Source organism: Hibiscus syriacus, unplaced genomic scaffold (genome assembly GCF_006381635.1).
Source record: "Hibiscus syriacus cultivar Baekdansim isolate YM2019G1 unplaced genomic scaffold, ASM638163v2 tig00003715_pilon, whole genome shotgun sequence".
Lineage (NCBI taxonomy): Eukaryota > Viridiplantae > Streptophyta > Magnoliopsida > Malvales > Malvaceae > Hibiscus > Hibiscus syriacus.
In genome coordinates, this window is record NW_024061980.1 from 1,976,954 (window position 1) to 1,997,815 (window position 20,862).

The window sequence follows — 20,862 nt, forward strand, 5'->3', positions numbered from 1 at the left end:
CAAAACCTCTTCTAAACTTCCAAATAAGTTAGTAACTCTAGTATTTGATTCTTTGCTTAATGAGAGAAGTTGAAAAAAGCTCCAAGTACAAGGGAAAAGAAAAGCTCAATCTTGGTTGAACCTTGGGTGTTTACATCAGCTTAGGAATTCAATGTAACTCAGTTCTAATTCAACTCTACCACATGCAGGACACTAGATGTGTTTTGATAGGTTGCATGAGTTATGAAGCATATTCATTGTATATTAAACATTTTGTGTTTTTCAGTGTGTTTATGGACTTATTATGACCCCTATAATCAAACATAACACTTTAATAACGCTTCGGTGTTGGAGAGGCATTTTTGTGCCCAAAACAGGGTATTCCAGATTATAATTAGGACGGTATGGACGAGAGTCGTGCTTCATTAATGGCCGACACCGGCGACGAGTTTCTTCCGGACACATACTAGTAAGATGTACCAGTGGATGCAGGTTTGAGGATGCAACCTTCTTTAGGGACTTTACCTCAACCCTTAGGCAGATAGTTAGGGCTATACCTATCACCTCTAACTCGTAATAGTACACTATGATTCCTTAGAAGAGAGATTTCGCAGATATAAGACCACCGAGTTCTTTGGTTCATGAGATGATGATCCTAGAGCGGTAGATCAGTAGCTTTAGGATACCCTCCGTAGTCTCTGAAAGTTATATCTTACCCTGAAGGTAAGCTTGAGTATATCACCGCCCTACTTAAGGGTGACACCATTGATTGGTAAGAGATGATAGAGTTGGCATTTGAGCTAGATAGGATATTTGGGAGCAATTCCTATTTGAGTTCAGACAGAAATACATCGAAGAGGCTCACATCAATTATCTGAGGGAGCAATTCTTTGTATTTAGGTCAGGGGATCGCTCTGTAATGGACTATGAGCGAGTGTTTCTCAAGCTAAGTAGATACATGCTTGAGTTGGTTTTGACAGAGGATGACCATTGTCATAGATTTAGATATGGCCTACAACTTGACATTCTATCATACCTTGCAGTACACCCTCCTAGGACCTTTGTCGAGTTATCCCGTTAGGCGAAGATCATTGAAAGGGTCATGAGTATGAGGGCTAGACAGTCCATTGAGACTGTGAGATAAACTAGGAGAGTCCCCGAGTTGACGAAGTCATCGTAGATTCTGTCCAAGAGAGCCAATGATAGTCAAGGTTCGTGGAAACCCCCAACAATATAGTTAAGAAGAGTTGGTCAGAGTTCAGACCGTGGAGGTAGGTCTGAGTCTAGGACGAGACCTATGATGTTAGTCTCCAGTGTGAGCACAAATGATTCAATGAGAGTCTTCACCCATCTGATCTATACTCAGTGCGAGAGGAGACACCCGAAGACATGCTAGTAGGGATCTATAGGTTGCTTCAATTGTGACTCCCTAGACCACTTTGTTAGAGATTTTCCGTAGGTTCAAGGAGTGACTCCAGTGTCGACTCAGAGATCAACATCGTTCGTACAGAGAGGCTGGGGACTAGTGAGGGTGGTAATACTACATCTAGAGGTGGGTATACGGGCTACCCGCCCGTTTAGCCCGTGGGTTTTGACGGTGCGGGCTAAAAAGCCCGCATTCATAAACGGTTTTGAATTTTAAGGCCCGCGGCCCGTCCATTTAACCCGCGGCCTAAACGGGCTTACCCGCGACCCGTTTAATAAAAATAATTTTAAATGCTTTAAATGCAATAAAAAATAATGTTTTAACTTACTACACCTTTAAAAATGATCGAACAACTTGAAAATGAAGGTAGCACCGTCAAAATAATAAATAATATTTAATTTTTATTTTAAATAGTCGGAAATGATTATAAAATAATATTTTTTTAAATTTTTTTAATTATTAATATATATATATAATGATATAATTACTTAAACTCAAATTAAAAAAAACAATATTCACTTATATCACCAAATTGAAAAACAAATAAAACAATAACCACATTACACTTTTATAAAACACGATTATTCAAGGCTATAATATGAAGATACAGAAGTGTCTGAATTATGAAAACAGAAATTCAAACATAAAAATTCAACAAAGTCAAACATTATACAAATCTAACAAGAAAGTTGTCAAGTGGTCCTAATAATTGTATTTTATGGATACTTTATAGAAAGACTAAAACATAATATGAAAAATATAAAATAAAATACTTACAGTATAAGAGTAAATTTGAAAGATACAGTTATACTAAAATTGATAAAATATAAGTCATTAATTTGTTAAAATATATTTATTTTGTAAAAGTCTTTAAATGTTGAAAAATATGTTTTCAATTTTTTCTTTTACTTTTCTTTCTTATTTTTAATCCAAATATTACGTGTCATGTGATATATTATTAGAATATCACGTGACTTTTTATAATTAAAGAACAAAATGGATAACATACTTCATGGAAAAAAATAAAGGTCAAAATTAAATAAAAAAAATCTTTAAATACCAAAATGATAATGATGTATATTTAAATGAAAAAAATATCAAGCATCGGTAAAATTATGACAAACGTCCTAATAAATTTAAGAACTACAATAGTTATAAGTAACATCATATTTATAGGTAATTTATTTTCTTTTTCTATAAAATTCTTTAAGTTTATTTTATCTAAAATTTTATGAATTTTAAATTAAGTGGGCTTTAGCGGGTTTCGCGGGTAGCCCGTGGTTATACCCATTAAACCCGCGGGTTTAACGGTCCGGGCTAAAAAAGCCCGCAATTTAAACGATCTTCAATTTTTGAGGCCCGAAGCCCGTACGGATCGCGGGTTAAACAAGTAGCCCGCGGGCCTTAGCCCATATACCCAGCTCTAACTACATCTGCATAACAGAGAAAAGGGACAACCAAATAAATGGTCAGTGTAGAGTCGAGGGTAGCCTCCAAGCAATATACGGTGAAAGCTAGGGAGGAGTATGATGCAGTAGATGTGATACCAGGTACCTTCATAGTATTTTCCATTATAGTTACCACATTGGTATATCTCAATTCCACCCACTCTTACATTTGTTCAGACCTAGTTCAAGAGATAGAAATCCTAGCTGAAGACTTAGAGATAGGAGTTCAAGTATTGAGTCCTCTAGGTTTAGATGTCCTGATAGACAAGATTCTTCAATGATGTCTAGTAGCAATTCAGGGTCAGACATTTCTAGTAGAATTGATAGAGTTGCCCTTCTAAGAGTTCAACATGATCTTGTGTATAGATTGGTTAATCGAACATGAAATTAGTTTGAAGTGTATAGCCAGACACCTTAAGCTCAAAGTAGATAATGGTACCAAGTTAGTGACGACTAACGAGAATTCAAGCCAATCGAGGATCTTATTGTCAACTATAAAAGTTTAGCGGATGATTGACCAAGGATGTGAGGCCTTCTTGGCTCATATGGTCGACACCCGAATTTCAGTTTCAATACTCACAGATATCAGAGTAGTGTAAGATTTCCCTGATTTATTCCCATAAGAGTTATTGGGTTTACCGTCCACCCATGAACTAGAATTTGGCATTGAGGTAATGATAGATTCAGCTTCGGTGTCCATTATTCCCTATCGCATAACACCGATAAAATTGAAGGAGTTAAAGGCTTATATTCAAGAGTTGTTATAAAAGGGCTTTATTCGACTGAGCATCTATATGTGGGGAGCGCCAGACTTGTTTGTTAAAAAGAATGATGGGTCGATGAGGTTGTGCTTCGACTATAAGTAGTTGAACAAGTTAACCATCAAGAATTGTTACCCACTTCCTGGGATAAACGATCTCTTTAACCAGCTCAAGGGAGAGTGTGTGTTCTCCAAGATCAACTTGCGGTCATGTTATTACCAATTGAAAGTCAAGGATGCCGATGTGGCGAATACATCTTTTAGAAAAATGTACGGTCATTATGAGTTCCTAGTAATGTTGTTTGGACCCACCAACGCCACAGTGGTATTCATGGACTTGATAAACCGAGTATTTCACCCCTACCTAGATTAATTCATTGTGGTGTTTATAGATGACATCCTAGTGTACTCCCAATCATAGGAGGAACATGATCAACACCTCCGTATTATTTTTTAGACACCATGAGATCGTAAATTTTATGTCAAGTTTGGAAAATACTAGTTTTAATTACCGGAGGTTTCATTTCTAGTTCATGTCGTGTCAGCAGATGACATTCGAGTCAACCCTTAAAAGATTTAGGCCATAGTTGAATGGGAGCCACCTAAGGATATGCCATAGGTGCGTAATTTTCTAGGTTTAGCCGGGTACTATCGTCTATTTGTTTAGGGATTCTTGATGATAGCTACCCCGTTAACCAAATTACTTCAGAAGAGAGTTCCCTTTGTGTGAGATAAAAAGCGGTAAAAGATGTTCGAACAGTTAAAGACCATCTTGACTCGGGCCCTAGTGTTGACCCAACCGAAGTCGTGTAACAACTTTACAGTTTTTAGTGATGTTTCGTTGAATGGTCTTGGACACTTCTTGATGTAATAAGGTAAGGTTGTAGCTTATGCATCCTATCAGCTTAAACCTCACGAGCACAATTATCCCGCCCACAACCTTTAGGTAGCAGCAGTTGTATTTGCCTTGAAGATTTGGTGACACTACATTTTTTGTGAGAAATGTCACATCTTAACTGACCACTAGAGTCTCAAGTATCTACTCACCCAGAAAGAGTTGAACTTGAGGCAGAGTTGGTGGGTTGAGTTGCTTAAGGACTATGATTGTGTGATAGACTACCATCAAGGTAAAGTAAATGTTGTGGCAGACACCTTGAGTAGAAAGTCAAGTTAGGGTTGAAAGCTCTCCTAGAACAGTTGAACTTGTCTAGTGAATGTGGTTTGTTAGCCAAGTTACGAGTTGAGCCAGAGATAGTAGGCGAGACAAAAAGGCTAAAAAGTTCAAATGATCAGTTAAAGGCTCAGGTTGAGCAAGTTTAATAAGGCGAGGCACCAGGTTTTAAGTTGCACGATAGGGATGTTTTGTACTTCAAGGGTCGATTATGTGTACCCTCATACATTCAATTGTGTATTAAGATCCTTCATGATGTGTATTTTAGTCTATTTTCAGCTCACCCATGCAGTAACAAGATGTACCAAGAGCTTCGACAATTGTACTGGTAGTTGGGCATGAAAAGGGAAGTGTCAAAATTTGTACATAGATGTTTAGTGTGTCAACATTTTAAAGCAAAACATTAGGTTCCTTCAGGATTACTTCAGCCCATTCAGATTCCTTAGTGGAAATGAGACAAAGTGACCATGGACTTTGTGACCGAGTTACCCATGAACAAACAGAGACACGATGTAGTTTGGGTCATAATTAACCGTTTAACCAATCAACATATTTTTTCTTGGTTAGGATGTATTATACCTTAGAGGGGTTAGCTCAGTTGTACATCTATGAGACAGTGAGGTTGCACGGGGTATCGACTTCCATTATATTTGATATAGACCATCTATTCACTTCTCGTTTCTAGAAAGCCCTTCATGAATCCCTAATCACCAAACTAAACTTCAATACCTATTTCCACCCTCAGACAAATGACTAGTCAGAACGTGTCATTCAAATCTTAGAGAACATGCTTGGGTGCACTATTATAGATCTTGAGGGTAGTTGGGAGGACCACATGCCATTAGTGGAGTTTGAGTACAACAACAGTTTTTAGTCGAGCCTTTAGATGGATCTGTGTGATGCATTTTATGGGTACGAGTGTAAAACTCTGCTATGTTGGACAAAGCTTAGTGAGGGCAAGATAGTGGGTCTAGACTTAATTAGAGAAACTGAGGAAAAGGTTTCGATAATTCAAAGTCGGTTGAGGGAGGCCTCAGATAGACATATATCTTATGCAGATAAACGTAAGGATATAGAGTTTACAGAGGGGTACAAGGTGTTTATCAAGGTTTCCCCATGGATAAAAATGTTTCATTTTGGGCGCAAAAGAAAGTTGATCCCATGCTTCATAGTACCCTACGAGGTACTCGAGAGAGTTGGGCCAGTTGCGTATTGGTTAGCCTTACCACCATAGCTAGAGCACATTCGTAATGTGTTTCATGTACAAATATTTAGGAGATATCTATTCGATCCATCTCACGTCTTACCCCTAGAACAGATCGAGGTGAGCCCAGACATGACCAATGAGGAAGAACCGATCAGAATCTTAACAAGAGATGTAAAAGAGTTAAGGAACAATTGGATTCCTTTAGTGAATATGTTGTGGAGGAACCATAGCGTCGAGGAAGTGACTTGGGAAACTGAGGAGGACATACAGCTTCAGTACCCTCACCTCTTTTATCCAAGTAAATTTTGAGGACAAAATTTCTATATAGGATGAGAGAGTTATAACCCCTTGAATTTTGGGTTAGTAGTTTGGGTTAACCCTATAGTGTTTAAATTAACCCCAAAAGCCTTATAGGAAAGTTTGGCCCAAATGGGAATTAGGTTGGGCTCGGTTTTGGCCCAACTAGGATTAAAGAGAGCATTTTTAAAAGTTGGGCAAAGCTAAAGTGACCAAAGGAGTAATTGTACCCTTTTTATTTTCAAATGCTGAAATCCTTTAATGAAGAATGATATCACGTTTGTCATTCTTTTTTTCTCAACTCTATTTTTTCATTTTCTTCTACCTTCAAACTTTACCTCTTTCCCTTAAAAGCTTGAGCAAATGTGGAAATTTTATTGGTCTACAATTCTAGTCTGGTTTAGATAAGGTGAGAAACGAAATAACCACTCCTAGAGCTTCGATTCTAGCCCTCAAACACAAGTTTTGGTGATAATGGCCATCCATGGGTTTTAGTGGGGTTTTAGGAACCCACGGTGTTTCAGCTCGTTTTTTTGGAGATTTTATCCTAGATGTGTTTCTAAACCTATTATAAACTTCCAAATAATTTACTAATTCTGGCATTTGATTATTTGCTTAGTTGGAGAAAGCTCCAAGTGCAAGAGAAATGAAAGACTCGCTCTTGGTTGAACCTCGGGTGTTTATAGCAGCTTAGGGATTTAAGGTAACTCACTTCTAGCTCAAGTATACCACATGTAGGACACTAGATGTGTTTTGATAGGTTGCATGAGTTATGAAGCATATTCATGGTAGATTCAACATTTTTTATGGACTTATTATGACTCCTATAATCAGACATAACACTTTAATAACTTTTGGGGACCTCAATAGGACTTATAGGAGTGTTAGAGAGGCATTTTTATACTCAAAATAGGGTATTTCTAAGCACGAGTATCGGTACTAGAAGAACAATACCTATAATGTTCTTCAGACGCTTAAAACAAAAGTGGTTTTAGGCCAGAAGTATTGATTCTCATGCAATGGGTATCGATACTTGTAGATTGGTATCAATACCAAATTCACTTAGCAGATTCCAGTAGCCACTTTTGGTATCAATAATTATGTGAGTATCGATACCTAGGGTAGAGTATCGATACTCTCTAACATGGGTATCGGTCTTAGGTATTTTTCAAAACATCGAAGCTAAATTTAGTAACAATACCCAGAATAGTATCGATACCACAGACCAGGAGTATCGATATTTATGAATGAATAATATTTATGAATCATTGTATTTATGAATGAATAGTATAAACTTTATGTTCTAAATGGTTTTTAAATTAAGAAGTATTTAGACAACTTTATATAGTTATGAAACAGTACTAAACTGTCTAATTACTACTTAAAATCTATTTCGTTTTCAATGATCAAATATTATTTTATGATTTTATAGGAATAAGGAAAAAGTTTTTAAGTTAAAATAGAAAATGTTTAAAAGTGAACAAAAAAAAAATTAAGCATTTATGATCAATGAATGTCTAAAATGTTAATGTAACTTCTATAAATCGTACTTCGAGACGTATACATGTTATGAGTGTTACAAATCCGAAGTAAAAAATCTTATTCAATGATTGGCGGGAGTTGAGACAAAACAAAATCCTGAGGCTATTTTTACTATATTGAATTTTCATATCCATTTACTTTCTTTAATTTTCTTAAATTAAAAACTTTATTTTCTTTTCAATCTTTCAAACAAATCCTCCAATTCTTTCTTAAATCTTCACCTAACACAAGAATCAAATGCCTTCTACATTAGCAGCTTCAAAGTCCCTGTGGATCGACCCTTCTTCTCTCTACTACTATTTTATTTCTTTCTTTTGAGATTAAAAAATTTATTTGACAGTAAAACGATACTTATCAATGATTATCATGTTCCTTATTTGATTCATTCTCTTCAAGGATACTCTCAAGAGGAGAGAATCTTGATCCAACTTTTACTCTTCAAAGATTTTTGTTTTTACTAGTCACATCTCCTTAATTATTGGAGCTTCTCCTTGTTTTACGGAGTTGAGCAATCATCCAATGCCTGAAGTTAGACGAAATCAATTTTTTGGTGTCCTTCGACGAATTGGCCTTATCAGAATCATTGTGGGTTGTAAACCTTCTTTTGTTTCCATAGCTACATTCCCTTGAGTCTCTACCAGCTTTGTTTGTTCATCGGATGAAGGACAGACCTGGTGACCAAACTTACTACAACTAAAACAAATCAACGATAATCCTTCATACTCAATGGAATACCATCTTCCATCCACTTCAGTTTTTGGCAGCAGAGCTTTTCGAAAATCAATTTCCATACAAACAAGAACAAATCTTCCCTTTAAGGCATAACTCGTGTTATGCTCTACCTTTAGAGAACGTCCGAGAGAATTCCCCATTGCAAATAATACTCTTTAATTATATTATTGCACAGGTAATCCAGGGAACCTAACTCAAACTGTAGTTGAGTCAATGGTAGTGGAAATCAGCAAACCACTTGCGTATCGTAAGATAATGACCGTAGATGATCCAATGACCTTCTTCTAACGCAAAACGGAGATCATCAAAGGCTAAAAACTTAGCTAAGAAGTAGTTGTTCCTAACATCAATCAATTAATAGTCCACCTTCGGCATCCACTTCTTTCGAAGTCGTTCATCTAGGGCTCGAAAACCGATAGATCTCTCGAGTAGTTTTAGAACCAGGCAATCCAACCATCGAACGTGGAGACTAGCCCTAAACTTAGCTGATGTCATTATCGTCGACCAAGAATTCTTAACTCCCATTGAAATTAAATCATCATTCTTATCGAGAGGTCCAAACTCATCACCTTCCTGAAATCCATTAATCAGACTTTATCCTAAAAACATATTCTAATAAGAAGACTTTCCCATCACATTAGCCTCCGTCTTCTTAGACTCGAGAAGCGAGATGGTTCCTGAGTCGACAATCTCCATATCATCCAAACTATTTGCTTCTGCATTAGATAGAATTGCTTTAATCTTTTTCTTACTTCTCATTAACAGATCGTGTTCCTGGTCAGAGCGTTCGTCCTCCATTTTGTTCTCTTCTATTTTTTTGAAAGCTTAAGAAAATAGTTTTATGAATTCTTATTAATAATGTTATTCAATTATATGTAGAAATGATTATTTCATTTGGACCTACCGAATTTTGATTGATTAGATTGATTTTATATTTTGGAAACTTGTGATTTTGAACGCATCAAACAATCTCAATGATAAAAGAGAATTTTATTCTCCTAAAAAATAAAATTTTGTTTTGAATCAAGTGGAAAGTTTTAACTTTTGGGCCGAGTTCAGATGAGCTAAACTCGACCTGACCTAATGTATGATCATCCCTAAGTCCTCAAATGTTTATTTAACAATAAAAGGAACTCATGAAATGATTTTAGAGATCATATAGAACGTTATTCTCCATAAAAGTGTAATTCATACCAAACATTATAAAGCAATTACATACTATTAAGGATCACGTTCCACATATTCACATATGAAGCCTCAAATTCAATAAATCAATTATAAGTTATCAATATTTAATTTAATGATCAATTAATTTAAATTAATTATTATAAAAATAAGTATACAATGCAATATTTGTTCAAAATATTTTATCCAATTGACTAGGAAGCTACATACAATCTGCAAATACTTTTACTTGAACATATGACCTCTATGGCAAATATTTATTTTTATCATTGAAGTCACTTAGTGGTTCATAGTTTTTTGAATAGTTTGTGATGATTACAAGATAATATTTGTTCAGAATTTTTCTTAATTATTGACAACGTGCATACACTCTACAGATGTAATTGCTCAAATCTATGACCTCTAGAGATAACTAACTCCTTTTAAGTACTAAGGCAACTTAATAGGTTAAATGGAGTCATAATTTTTTTTAAAAAAATAATAATATAGATGATTACAAGATAATATCTGTTAAAAATCTTTTTTAATTATTGATAATATACACATACATCACATATATAACTGCTTGAATTTACAAATTTTAAGAAAATTACTCCTTTTAACCACCGATATCAATAATTTCATAATTTTAAAAAACTTAAATATATCATAACAATAACAATATGATTAGTATGATAATCAAAGATAAACCAACCCTACTTCTTGTTATTTCTCATTGTTCAGGACTCGCATAAGGTTAAATTGGTCATTAAACTGGAAAAGCCCTAGCTATATTATCCCAACTTTCAATCTTCTATATCTGAAAACCCTAGCCAACGTCTTCTCCTACATCAAAGAACAAGCCCAACAATGCCGCCCAAGTTCGACCCAACCCAAGTCGTCGACGTCTTCGTCCGCGTCACCGGTGGCGAGGTTGGAGCAGCCAGTTCTCTCGCTCCAAAGATCGGTCCCCTTGGTCTCTCTCCCAAAAAGATCGGTGAAGACATCGCCAAAGAAACTGCTAAGGACTGGAAGGGTCTCCGCGTAACTGTCAAGCTCACCGTCCAGAACCGTCAGGCTAAAGTCATGGTGGTTCCGTCGGCGGCGGCTCTTGTAATCAAGGCCTTGAAGGAGCCGGAGAGGGATAGGAAGAAGACCAAGAACATCAAGCATAACGGGAACATCAGCCTGGATGACGTCATCGAAATTGCTAAGATAATGAGACCGAGGTCGATGGCTAAGGATTTGAGAGGGACAGTAAAGGAGATTCTGGGAACCTGCGTTTCCGTTGGGTGTACGGTTGATGGGAAAGACCCTAAGGATTTGCAGCAGGAGATCGATGATGGAGATGTTGATGTTCCTTTGGAGTGAGAAAGTTCGTTCTTTCGTTTTTATGATTTACGATTATTCTCGTGTTCGTCTTTTCTTAAAAAAAATATTAAATTTTAAGATTTTGAACTACTTGCGAATATTTAATTTAGAGGTCGTTTTAAGTTGAATTTAGATGATATCAAGTATTATGGATGCTTGATTTTTTTTTTTGTTCCTTTTGCTTATATTGTCTATTTAAAATGCTAGTATTGTGATTGGTAAGTAAGAAATGAACAAAAAATCTGCGCTTTGATAGTGTTTCAACTTGATAAATAAGAAATGAATCGAAAATGCAAGTTTTGGTGGTAAATTTGTTTGGGAAATGTCCCATATCTGTTGAGTATCGGTTGTTGATTGTTGAAGGCAGTCAATCACATTAGTCTTCTCGTTAACAACTTGCCATATTTTTTAGCTCTTTTTTTATATTGAGATGTCTTTAAATGGATGTTTTTGGATGTTGTGGCTAAGAATATATTGGTTTCTTAATGAATGCTTAACTTGTTAGATTCTGTTGGCTAGGTTTGATTGTAGAACATGGAACAAGTATGTTGTTGTGATGATGTCTATGAATTGCATTCTTTTCCTGTTCTAGATTCACGTCTCAGTTTCTTTACAAAAGTTCTAGACTAGCCTATTCTTTTCTGCTTTTGTGCGCTGCAATCAGCACTTGATGTGTCTAGCTCTTGTTTAATTTGTTTGGTGAAAACTTTGCTTAATTGTTAGGCATTGATACTTTCAATTTTCATGTGAAAAATGGTGTTTTCTTTGTTCATGTTGTATCCAGAATCTATGATGAACAGAGGCGAGGCACATAAAAAATTTTGTTCTAAAGGCATTTTAGGTCCTACGACTATCAGTTTAGATTTAAGTTAAATTAGACTTTTGCCCCCTCCATTTTTTTTGATATTAAGTACTTAATGAGTCCCTATTGTTTTGAGCCAACTCAATTTGCCCCTGGAAACATTTGATACTAGATCAGTCCCTGGTGATGGATCCATACAATGTACTGACACATGGTAACATGCATGTCTAGGGAAAAGCTCTCTTTGAGTTTTTGTTCAGTTGTGATTTAGGCCCGTTAGTTTGTAATTATTTCCTTCTCAGTTTAATAATTATTGAGTTGCTTTTGAATGACAATTGCAGCACCGTGCAAAAGGTGTTTCAGCCTGAAACTTTGTTGTAACGGTTAGAAATTTGTTCTTAAGAATGATTAACTTCAGATTTTAAGTGTATTTCATTGTTGCTTGAGATTGTATTTTTCATTTTATATTGCTTGTTGTAGGAAGAATGGTACTGTTTCTGTTACATTGTTACTCGATCTGTAATTCATGCAGACTCAATTGTATGACCATAAATCAATATGCTGCTGCTTTAATAGGAGAATGGTCATATTTGTAAGTAGATGTTCAATGGCCTGAAAATAGGTGAAAGCTTTGGGATGGAGTGATCTCTGGTTGAATTCGTGTTCTAGAACAACTCCCTTTTTTCATGCATATCCTTGTGTGTTTTTGCTTGTGTTCTCAGTCATTCAGAAAGCTTATCATCTTTAGCTTGGACTGAATCTCTTTCGGATATTTTTTGTGTGTTCTAGAATGGTGGCTTTTGCACTTGGTTGGATTTATGGCTGAATATATCCCAGTATATCCCCTATCAATTCGTTATTTTCCTTTCCTCCTTCCATAAATGTCTAGATATTTTTTATTCAGTATTTCCCTTTGCCCTTTCCATAGGTAGCTTCTAAACGTATAGATCTTTTTGGTCCTTTTTTTAACGACAAAGCATTGAAATTCACTTTTAAAGGGAAGGGAAAGGGCAGTTTACTTGTTTTGGCTCTTATGACTGTATGACCCTGACTTGGAAAAGTTTGATGCTTCTTCAAAATAGGAGAATGGTAGCATTTGTAAGTTGATGTTTGTTGGCCTCAAAACTGGCAAAGATTTGAGCCTTTGGGGAAAGGTAGGAGCACGGGTTGAATCTGTGCATCGAACAACTCCATTTCTGTCTGCCTATCCTTGATCCGAGCCGTTAAGAAAGCTTGTTATCTTTAACCTGGACACCAAGATTTCTGTTTAATATTGTAAGGTGTTTAAATTTTGATGGATTTTTAGCTGAATACTTGTCGGCCTATTCAGTCTTTCCCTTCCCTCTTCCCCATTCTGTAGGCAGCATCTAAATGTCTTGATATTTGTTGTCAATGTCAAGACAAAGTTCACTTTTAGAGGAAAGCGAAATGTTTGTCTTTACCTATTTAGAGTCTTGATTCTGCCACCTGTTGCGGGGCTATGATTTCCCTGTTGGTGCACCTTTTCACCCTATTGTACCATCATTTTCTTGTTTGATATTTCCCTGGCGCAGATTCTGTTGGAGGTGCCATTTATATTCCCATAACTCCAAAATTGAAAATCTTGGTTGCATTGGTCTTTATATTTTTTAGGATCTAGTTGAACAATTTTGCTTCTAATAATAGACTTTTCCCAACAAATTTGTAGAAAAATAAATATCTTCTTCCTTTCCTTTACCCGTCAAAACTTAGGTTGTCACCTCACTTAATCATCGTCCACGTGGGTTAGCTACTTGCCGACCATTAAATAGTTTCGTTATCATCTCCGACATGTTTTTCTGTATATAAACACGAACATTTTCAACAAGTCATTTGTGCAAAACCAAAATCTGCATTTGCCATTGTGAGTCGTGTTGTCCTGCTCCCTCTCTCTTTATCCCATCGGAGGAAGAGAGTATATGATGAGGCCTTGGATCGAGGCTGCCCCTCCATCCCTCATTGATTTCCCGTCAAGGCCTTCCAGTATTCCAAAACTAGAGACGATCAGAGAAGAGCAAGCTGAGGAAGAGTACGAGGAGGATGACGATGGAGATGGGGATGATGGATTGATGAAGACCGATTAGCTTTTTGGTTAAGGCTAGGTTGGAGTTAGCGTCCTGGTTCTCGAAAGGAACTTTTTAAGAGACGTAAAATGAAGCACTCAAATGTTGATAATCATGTATTATCGTTATAGTTTATGTAATCACTTTTTGCTTTGTTTAATAAATTATTGTTTTTATGATTTATAAATCAACCAACCAAATGTAAAAAGAAAAGGGTTTTCTAGAATGATAGGAAAAAATTATCATTTTTCAAAATTTTATGAATATTAAATTTTTAATTAAATTAGTATCAAGTTAATGATATACCATGTTTGTTTGAAAACAATTAAATAAATTAAAATGTTTTCTTTATACCTTTTAATAGTTATTGAGATAAATATTATAATATGAATTATAAAAAATAATTTTAATTTAATTTATTTCATTTGTAATATTAATATTTAAACTCTCAAAAATTATATAAATATTTTAACAACATATAAGGCCATTAACATTATGTTTGGATTAATGGGAATAAAAAGACGGCACCGCCCGGCTTACTTGTGTCACCATTAAGTGCCAAAAAGTTCCACGATTGAAATGATGACACGTGGCTTATTCATAGCCATGAACCAGAAAGACAGGAGGCAAAGGAAATAAATAAAAGAATAAATAGTTGGAAGCTTAATATTAATTTTTAAAGAACTATTTAATTTTAATAAAATATATGTTAAAACGCATTATTTAATTGTAAATACAGTTAATAAAAAACTATAATATAAGATTGAGGGGTTAAAAATTAAAAACAATTCTGATATGAATTTTTAACATGTCCGTACAGTTTAGGATATTTTTTTTATATCTATATAATCATAAATCTTATTTGATACTGTATGATCTACCAAATATTTATGCAATGAACGATAGAAATGTATGTCCAATATATCGCTCTTATTTTATTATCTTTTATTTTAAATCAAAGAAAACATACATTTTTATACCTTAAAGATCTAAAAGAAAATACGTATACATCATTGGGATATCTCCTGAATCCAATCTTAACATGTAAACATGTGATTATAAAGTAGGGAGTACAGATACTTAAAATGATTTACAATCACATCATTAATTTCACATATTCATATGATATAATGTAGGTCTCGACACCTTACAATAGTTTATCAACTTCGTAACACATTTCTGTACTAAAATTCTCTAATCAACATCAAATTGAATTTTATAATGTTAACTTTTAATTTTTTTCCTCTCAGTAAATTTGATAAACATACTATGCACTTGAATATATTTTCTAATTCACATTTTATTTAAATTGATTATTTTTAACGTAATCAATTTTAATATTTATTTAATTTACCGGTGAAATTTAAATTTATATACCTATCGGTATATTAAAAAGGCGTGAGCAAGTTTTCTTCTAATTTTATCCGAATCATCAAAACGTTTGGCATGGCAGCTGCAATGGTGAAAATTTAGAAGGAATTGTAATTTGTATGGCAAATGGTGGGTCCACGCAAACGAAGAAGCTGGAGATCAAAGGTGGATTGGACGGCTACCCAAAACTCCCAATCCATTTCCCTTTTTCAGGAAAGCAAGAAAATGGCCAAGGATATCGAGACTGCAGCAGAGCAACGTGGAGAGGCAAAGGACTACCATGATCCACCACTGGTACCATTGATCGATCCCAAAGAGTTAACCAAATGGTCGTTTTATAGAGCAGTGATCGCCGAGTTCAATGCTACACTTCTCTTCTTATAGGTCACCGTGTTGACCGTGATTGGCTACAAGGTCCAAACCGACCCAACTAAGAACACCGTTGACGCTGACTGCGGTGGTGTCGGTATCCTTGGTATTCCCTGGGCCTTCGGCGGCATGATCTTTATTCTTGTTTACTGCACTGCTGGTATCTCAGGTGAGAAACTCTTTATTTTTCTTGGTAACCAAACAAAATTTAGAGCAGCATGATGAAAGAAACTGCGTGGACTGTGATATACAGGAGGACATATCAACCCGGCTGTGACGTTTGGGCTGTTTTTTGGCACGTAAGGTTGTTAGAAATTTTAATTTCTAATATTGATTCATATAATTTAAGTAATTGATCATTGTTATTGTTATACACACGGTGATGATTAGCGTAATATTGAGAAGTTTATTGAAAATATAAGTTTGAGTGGTGTTATGTGTAACTGAAAAGTAAAAGGGTTTTAATAATTATGTCATGTGCTTGATTTGATTGATTTAATTACCTTATCAAAATTCTTATGTGTTAATTGTTTCCACACGTAAGATTAATTGATTTTAACAAAGGTGTCACTGATCCGAGCGTTGATGTACATGGTGGCTCAGTGCTTGGGTGCCAATATGTGGGTGTGGGTTGGTCAAGGCTTTCCAGAAGACTTACTACTACAACAACTACGGCGGCGGTGCGAACGAGGTCGCAGCTGGGTTCAACAACGGCACTGGATTTGGTGCTGAGATCATCGGCACATTTGTTCTTGTCTACACTGTCTTCGCCGCCACTGATCCCAAGAGGAATGCAAGAGATTCCCATGTCCCTGTATGTTTATTATAACTCCATCACTATTACCTTTTCAACTCACGTTCAAAATCACGAGTGATGAATTTCGTTTGCATGTAAAATTCAAAAGGCGTTGGCACCACTCCCCATTGGGTTTGCGGTGTTCATGGTTCACCTTGCCACGATTTCAGTCACCGGAACTGGTATCAACCCTGCAAGGAGCTTTGGAGCTGCTGTCATTTACAACAAAGAGAAGGCCTGGGATGACCAAGTAAATTACTTCCTCCCCTATATATTACTATATAGTTTCCGTTTGATATTATAATAGTTGCTGATCATGTTTCATTGTAATTATTCAGTGGATCTTCTGGGTTGGACCATTCATTGGAGCTGCCATTGCTGCATTCTGCCACCAATACATCCTCAGAGCAGAAGCCGTCAAAGCCCTTGGATCTTTCAGGAGCAATGCTTGATTTAACTCCAAAAATAAAATGGAGAACCATGAGAGAGCCATTGAACTGTAAATAGGAGTATATTTGTCAACAAGGCTGGCTTGCTGGTTCCTGTTTGTTCCTTCTTTTCTTTGTTTCGTTTAATTTGTGTCTTCTTCTTACCCGTGGGGCATATTTCTAAATGATTAAAAATAAAGGTTTTGTATGAGCATCTCTATCCTCTATCTCTTAAATTATTAAACTACGCATTGACTGTAATTCTATTTTGCACCAGAATAAGTAATAGCACGATGATGTCACAAAAGTGGTTGGATGAGTTGAATTTTGTTGTGCTTCTGAATATTGGAAATCAGAGATCGATGTCATGTATCTGATTCTCTGTCTTAAAAGATAAAAATGCATTATACAGAAAAATATATTAACTAATCGTTTCCTTTACATTTTCTAAAGATTTAATAATCAAAACAATTATCTTAATATAATTTAATGACCTCTTAATATATATTATTTAAAATTATAAAAAAATACAATTTGAAATGTGTTAGGTCGATAAAGGTCTGGGCCTCTTTTACCTTTCTTATATAGAATCCCCGTCTTGATGATCCAGCCCAATTATAACAATTGAATAAATAATAGGATAGATCATCCTCAGTAATTTATACATTATTATTTTTAAATAATTTTATTTTAATTAGTAAATAAATTGAGAAGAAAGAAAAATATAGAATCTATGTCACTTGTGAAAGGGGTCATGCTCTAAATTATTAAGTTTAGCGACATAATTACTATTTTATTAAAATTGATATTTAAATTTATTATAAAAAAAACAACAGAAAATAAAGTGTATAGATAGAAAGATACGATATTCAATTTCAATACCCCTTATATAAGAATTACCAAAACAACAATCACATTAATATCGTTGTCAACTTTTTATCGACATGATATCAAAATAAAAATAAAATATAATATTGTATCAAATGAAAAAATAAAAAAAGTATTAAAATATATGATCCATTTACCGTCAAATAATATATACCCTGGAATTCTCCAAAAGGAATGTTGAATAGATATGGATGAATCATGCGACTTTAGAGGTGCAACGCTTAAAACATGTGAAGCCTTAAAAGCCCATTGACTACATAACAAGAATCTCGCGGATTTGTTGAAGGGGCCACTGCAAAAGCAACTGCGTGAAAACTCCCATGATTTAAATGTTACGGCCATAGGAAGACACACCATTGGTTCGTTGGAATTTTGCAGGTTATATAAAGTATTCAATGTAATACGAAAACAATTAAAGGATTGGTTGAATTGATAAACTGTTTGATATTATTTCAGTGAGTTTTAAGTTTGAGTCTATGTGTATGTAAAAAAAATTTATCGTAAAATTTACTCACCAAAATTAAAAGTGTAACACAAATCGATTCAGATTAGTCAAGATAAAAATTGAAAAACCACGAGGGTAACTCAAAAAATTGTAATAGGAAAAAAAATTAAGAAAAAAAAATATTCAAATAAAACTAAGATCACAAAAAAACTAATCACTTAAGATCACAAAAACCTAATCAAATAAATTTGAATAAAAAGTAGATACGAACATATCAGATCGCATTGGTAAACGACCACAAAAGGAGATGAAGCTATTAAAAGGCCATCGAAAAATCGCAAATCAAAATTGAGCGACTTGAAAATACTACACATTAATGCAATTCGCGTATCCAAATCCAATCCGAGGTCCAAAGCAGGAAAAATCAGCATGATAAAAAAATGAAGCACCATCTTGATCAGTGGTGACAATGTCAGATCCAACCCTGAAAAAATATAAACAAAAATAACGGCCAAACGATCGAAAACATGCCATAAAAACAGAGAAAAACGTTTCATAAAGGCGTAAGAATATGTGTCATAAAGACAAAATTATTAAAAATAAAAACAAGGAAAAAAAATAAAAGATACACTAAAATAAAGTAAAGAAAAACAATAAATATTGACGGTCGACGATCAGCACTAAACTGATGTCATTGTCGATCACAAAGACGAAAATGAAAAGAGACCGACGACATCTAAGGGAAGAAAAAAGAAGAAAAAAAAAATAGGGTAAATCCTAAGAGTTGATTTTAGAAAATTATTCATATTTATAAAAGATAATATTTAATGTGATTTAATTTTTTAATTATTTTTTAATGTGATTTAAATGTTAAAATATTATTATTGTAAACTTTTAATTTTTACCTAGATAAAATTAAAAATCCCATTTTACAATTTAGATTAAATATCTCAACGTTAATTTATTTTTCCACACAATAATAAAAAAATATAAATTTTAAATGTTTTTATGAAAAAAATAATATGAATAAATGGATTACTAGTTGTAGCTTTTGGGTTTGCATGCTTACCCGTCTTGCTATAATGGTGAAGGCAGGCTAGCCATTGATTAATTAAATATATAGAATATGCGTTTGAAGGCCCTTTGCTGTTCTTTCAAGCTAAGTAAAACCTCCATGCTCCCCATTACTCCATATTTCGATGACAAAACAAAATACGATAACAAAATCATCACAACATTGTTAACCGAGCCTGTTTGTATAAGATGTAATAATTTCCACTTAATATTGAGATAATAAGCCTATAATTTTCTTCTCATTTCAGTGCACAATGGATAATGTAGCCGAGTTATTATAATTGCTTTTGTTCTCAATCAAGGGTGTTTGAGAAGCCAACCCCGACAGGTAGAAAGCTTGGCTTCAGGAGCAAGTATATGAAACACAGGCACAATGATGATATTAGTCGATGAAGATTAATTAAGAAAGATAAAGAAGTTCTCTATATAAACCAAAGAGCTGAAAATGAATGACTTGCACTTTTGGAACCATAATTTATCTTCCCAATATTAAATGCCAAGCAGCATCGACAGCAACCACTTTAAAAAAGTCCTTATAAAAGCCATTGTAAAGGCACCTAGAGTTGAGCTCCAAGGCAACTCAATTTAAGAAAAAATGAGTTCATTTGTTTCGTTCTTGCTTCTCTTATCTTCTTTGGCTCTTTTGACCATTGCTAATGGTGAAGGCAGAGCTCCCCATGGCATTGCCTACGAGAATCCCACGGCCTTCTCGCCCTCGGCATATGAATTCTTCCATCCCAAAACCCATGTGCCAGACACCAAGAACCCTTGTGCAGGTTCCAATTGCTCGCCACTGCCTATTGCAGCTCAAATGGACGGAACTAAAGCACTTGAAAGCAAGGTATCGGCACAAAAGGAATCCGGGCATCGGCTCCGAGCCGGTGGGATCATTGGCCTTGTTTTCGGTTTGGCATTTGTGGTGCTTTTGGCTATGGGCGTTTATTATGTGCTTAACGTTCGTCGAACCAATGCTAATAGAGCAAGCTATGTTCAGTCTGCTTAAATCATGTGATCTTCAGTATTTTCCATTGTATAATGTAGGCTAAGGTTAGGTCAGTTAAGAATTAAGCCTTTCTTCTATGTTTTTAACCATCTTATTTGTTATTGTTCATGGTTTTCGTTATCTTATTTTATGGCTCAATTTGTTGTATAAATTGCGTGATAGAGTATTCCCCACTGTTTGAGATTTTGTGATCCTCACAATCATACGAGGCAATGGCAGACACATAAAAATTTAGGACCTGAAAATCAAGAAAGACAACTGAGATTATGCCCATAATCATTAACAATAGAGGTAAAAAGATACAAACAGAGTACTGTAATTCTCTCATTTGATACCCCAACTTGCACGGCTTTAAGAGCTGATCAAGTAGTCATGTGAGATTAACTGCTCCACTACCCTCGAATAGTTGATGCTAACAACTTTTACATTCATTTTTAACGTTTGCATCACCACTCGATATTTTGATATTATGAACTGGTCAACTAAACCATAATGCATTAGGGGTAGA

The 20,862-nt window shown here is 35.0% G+C and overlaps 1 protein-coding gene and 1 pseudogene across 1 annotated transcript; both read left to right on the top strand.

Annotated features, from left to right (window-relative positions):
* Window positions 1-10,535: 10,535 nt before the first annotated feature.
* LOC120180661 (60S ribosomal protein L12-3-like) lies at window positions 10,536-11,151 on the top strand. The gene has a single exon (XM_039185948.1). The coding sequence runs from the start codon at window positions 10,597-10,599 to the stop codon at window positions 11,095-11,097; it is 501 nt and encodes a 166-aa protein (XP_039041879.1). The 5' UTR covers window positions 10,536-10,596; the 3' UTR covers window positions 11,098-11,151.
* A 4,386-nt stretch (window positions 11,152-15,537) lies between these two features.
* LOC120180671 lies at window positions 15,538-16,973 on the top strand (annotated as a pseudogene).
* Window positions 16,974-20,862: the final 3,889 nt, after the last annotated feature.

Coding starts and splice junctions, on each gene's coding strand:
- LOC120180661 (XM_039185948.1), top strand. CDS start 10,597: ATGCCGCCCAAGTTCGACCCAACCCAAGTCGTCGACGTCTTCGTCCGC.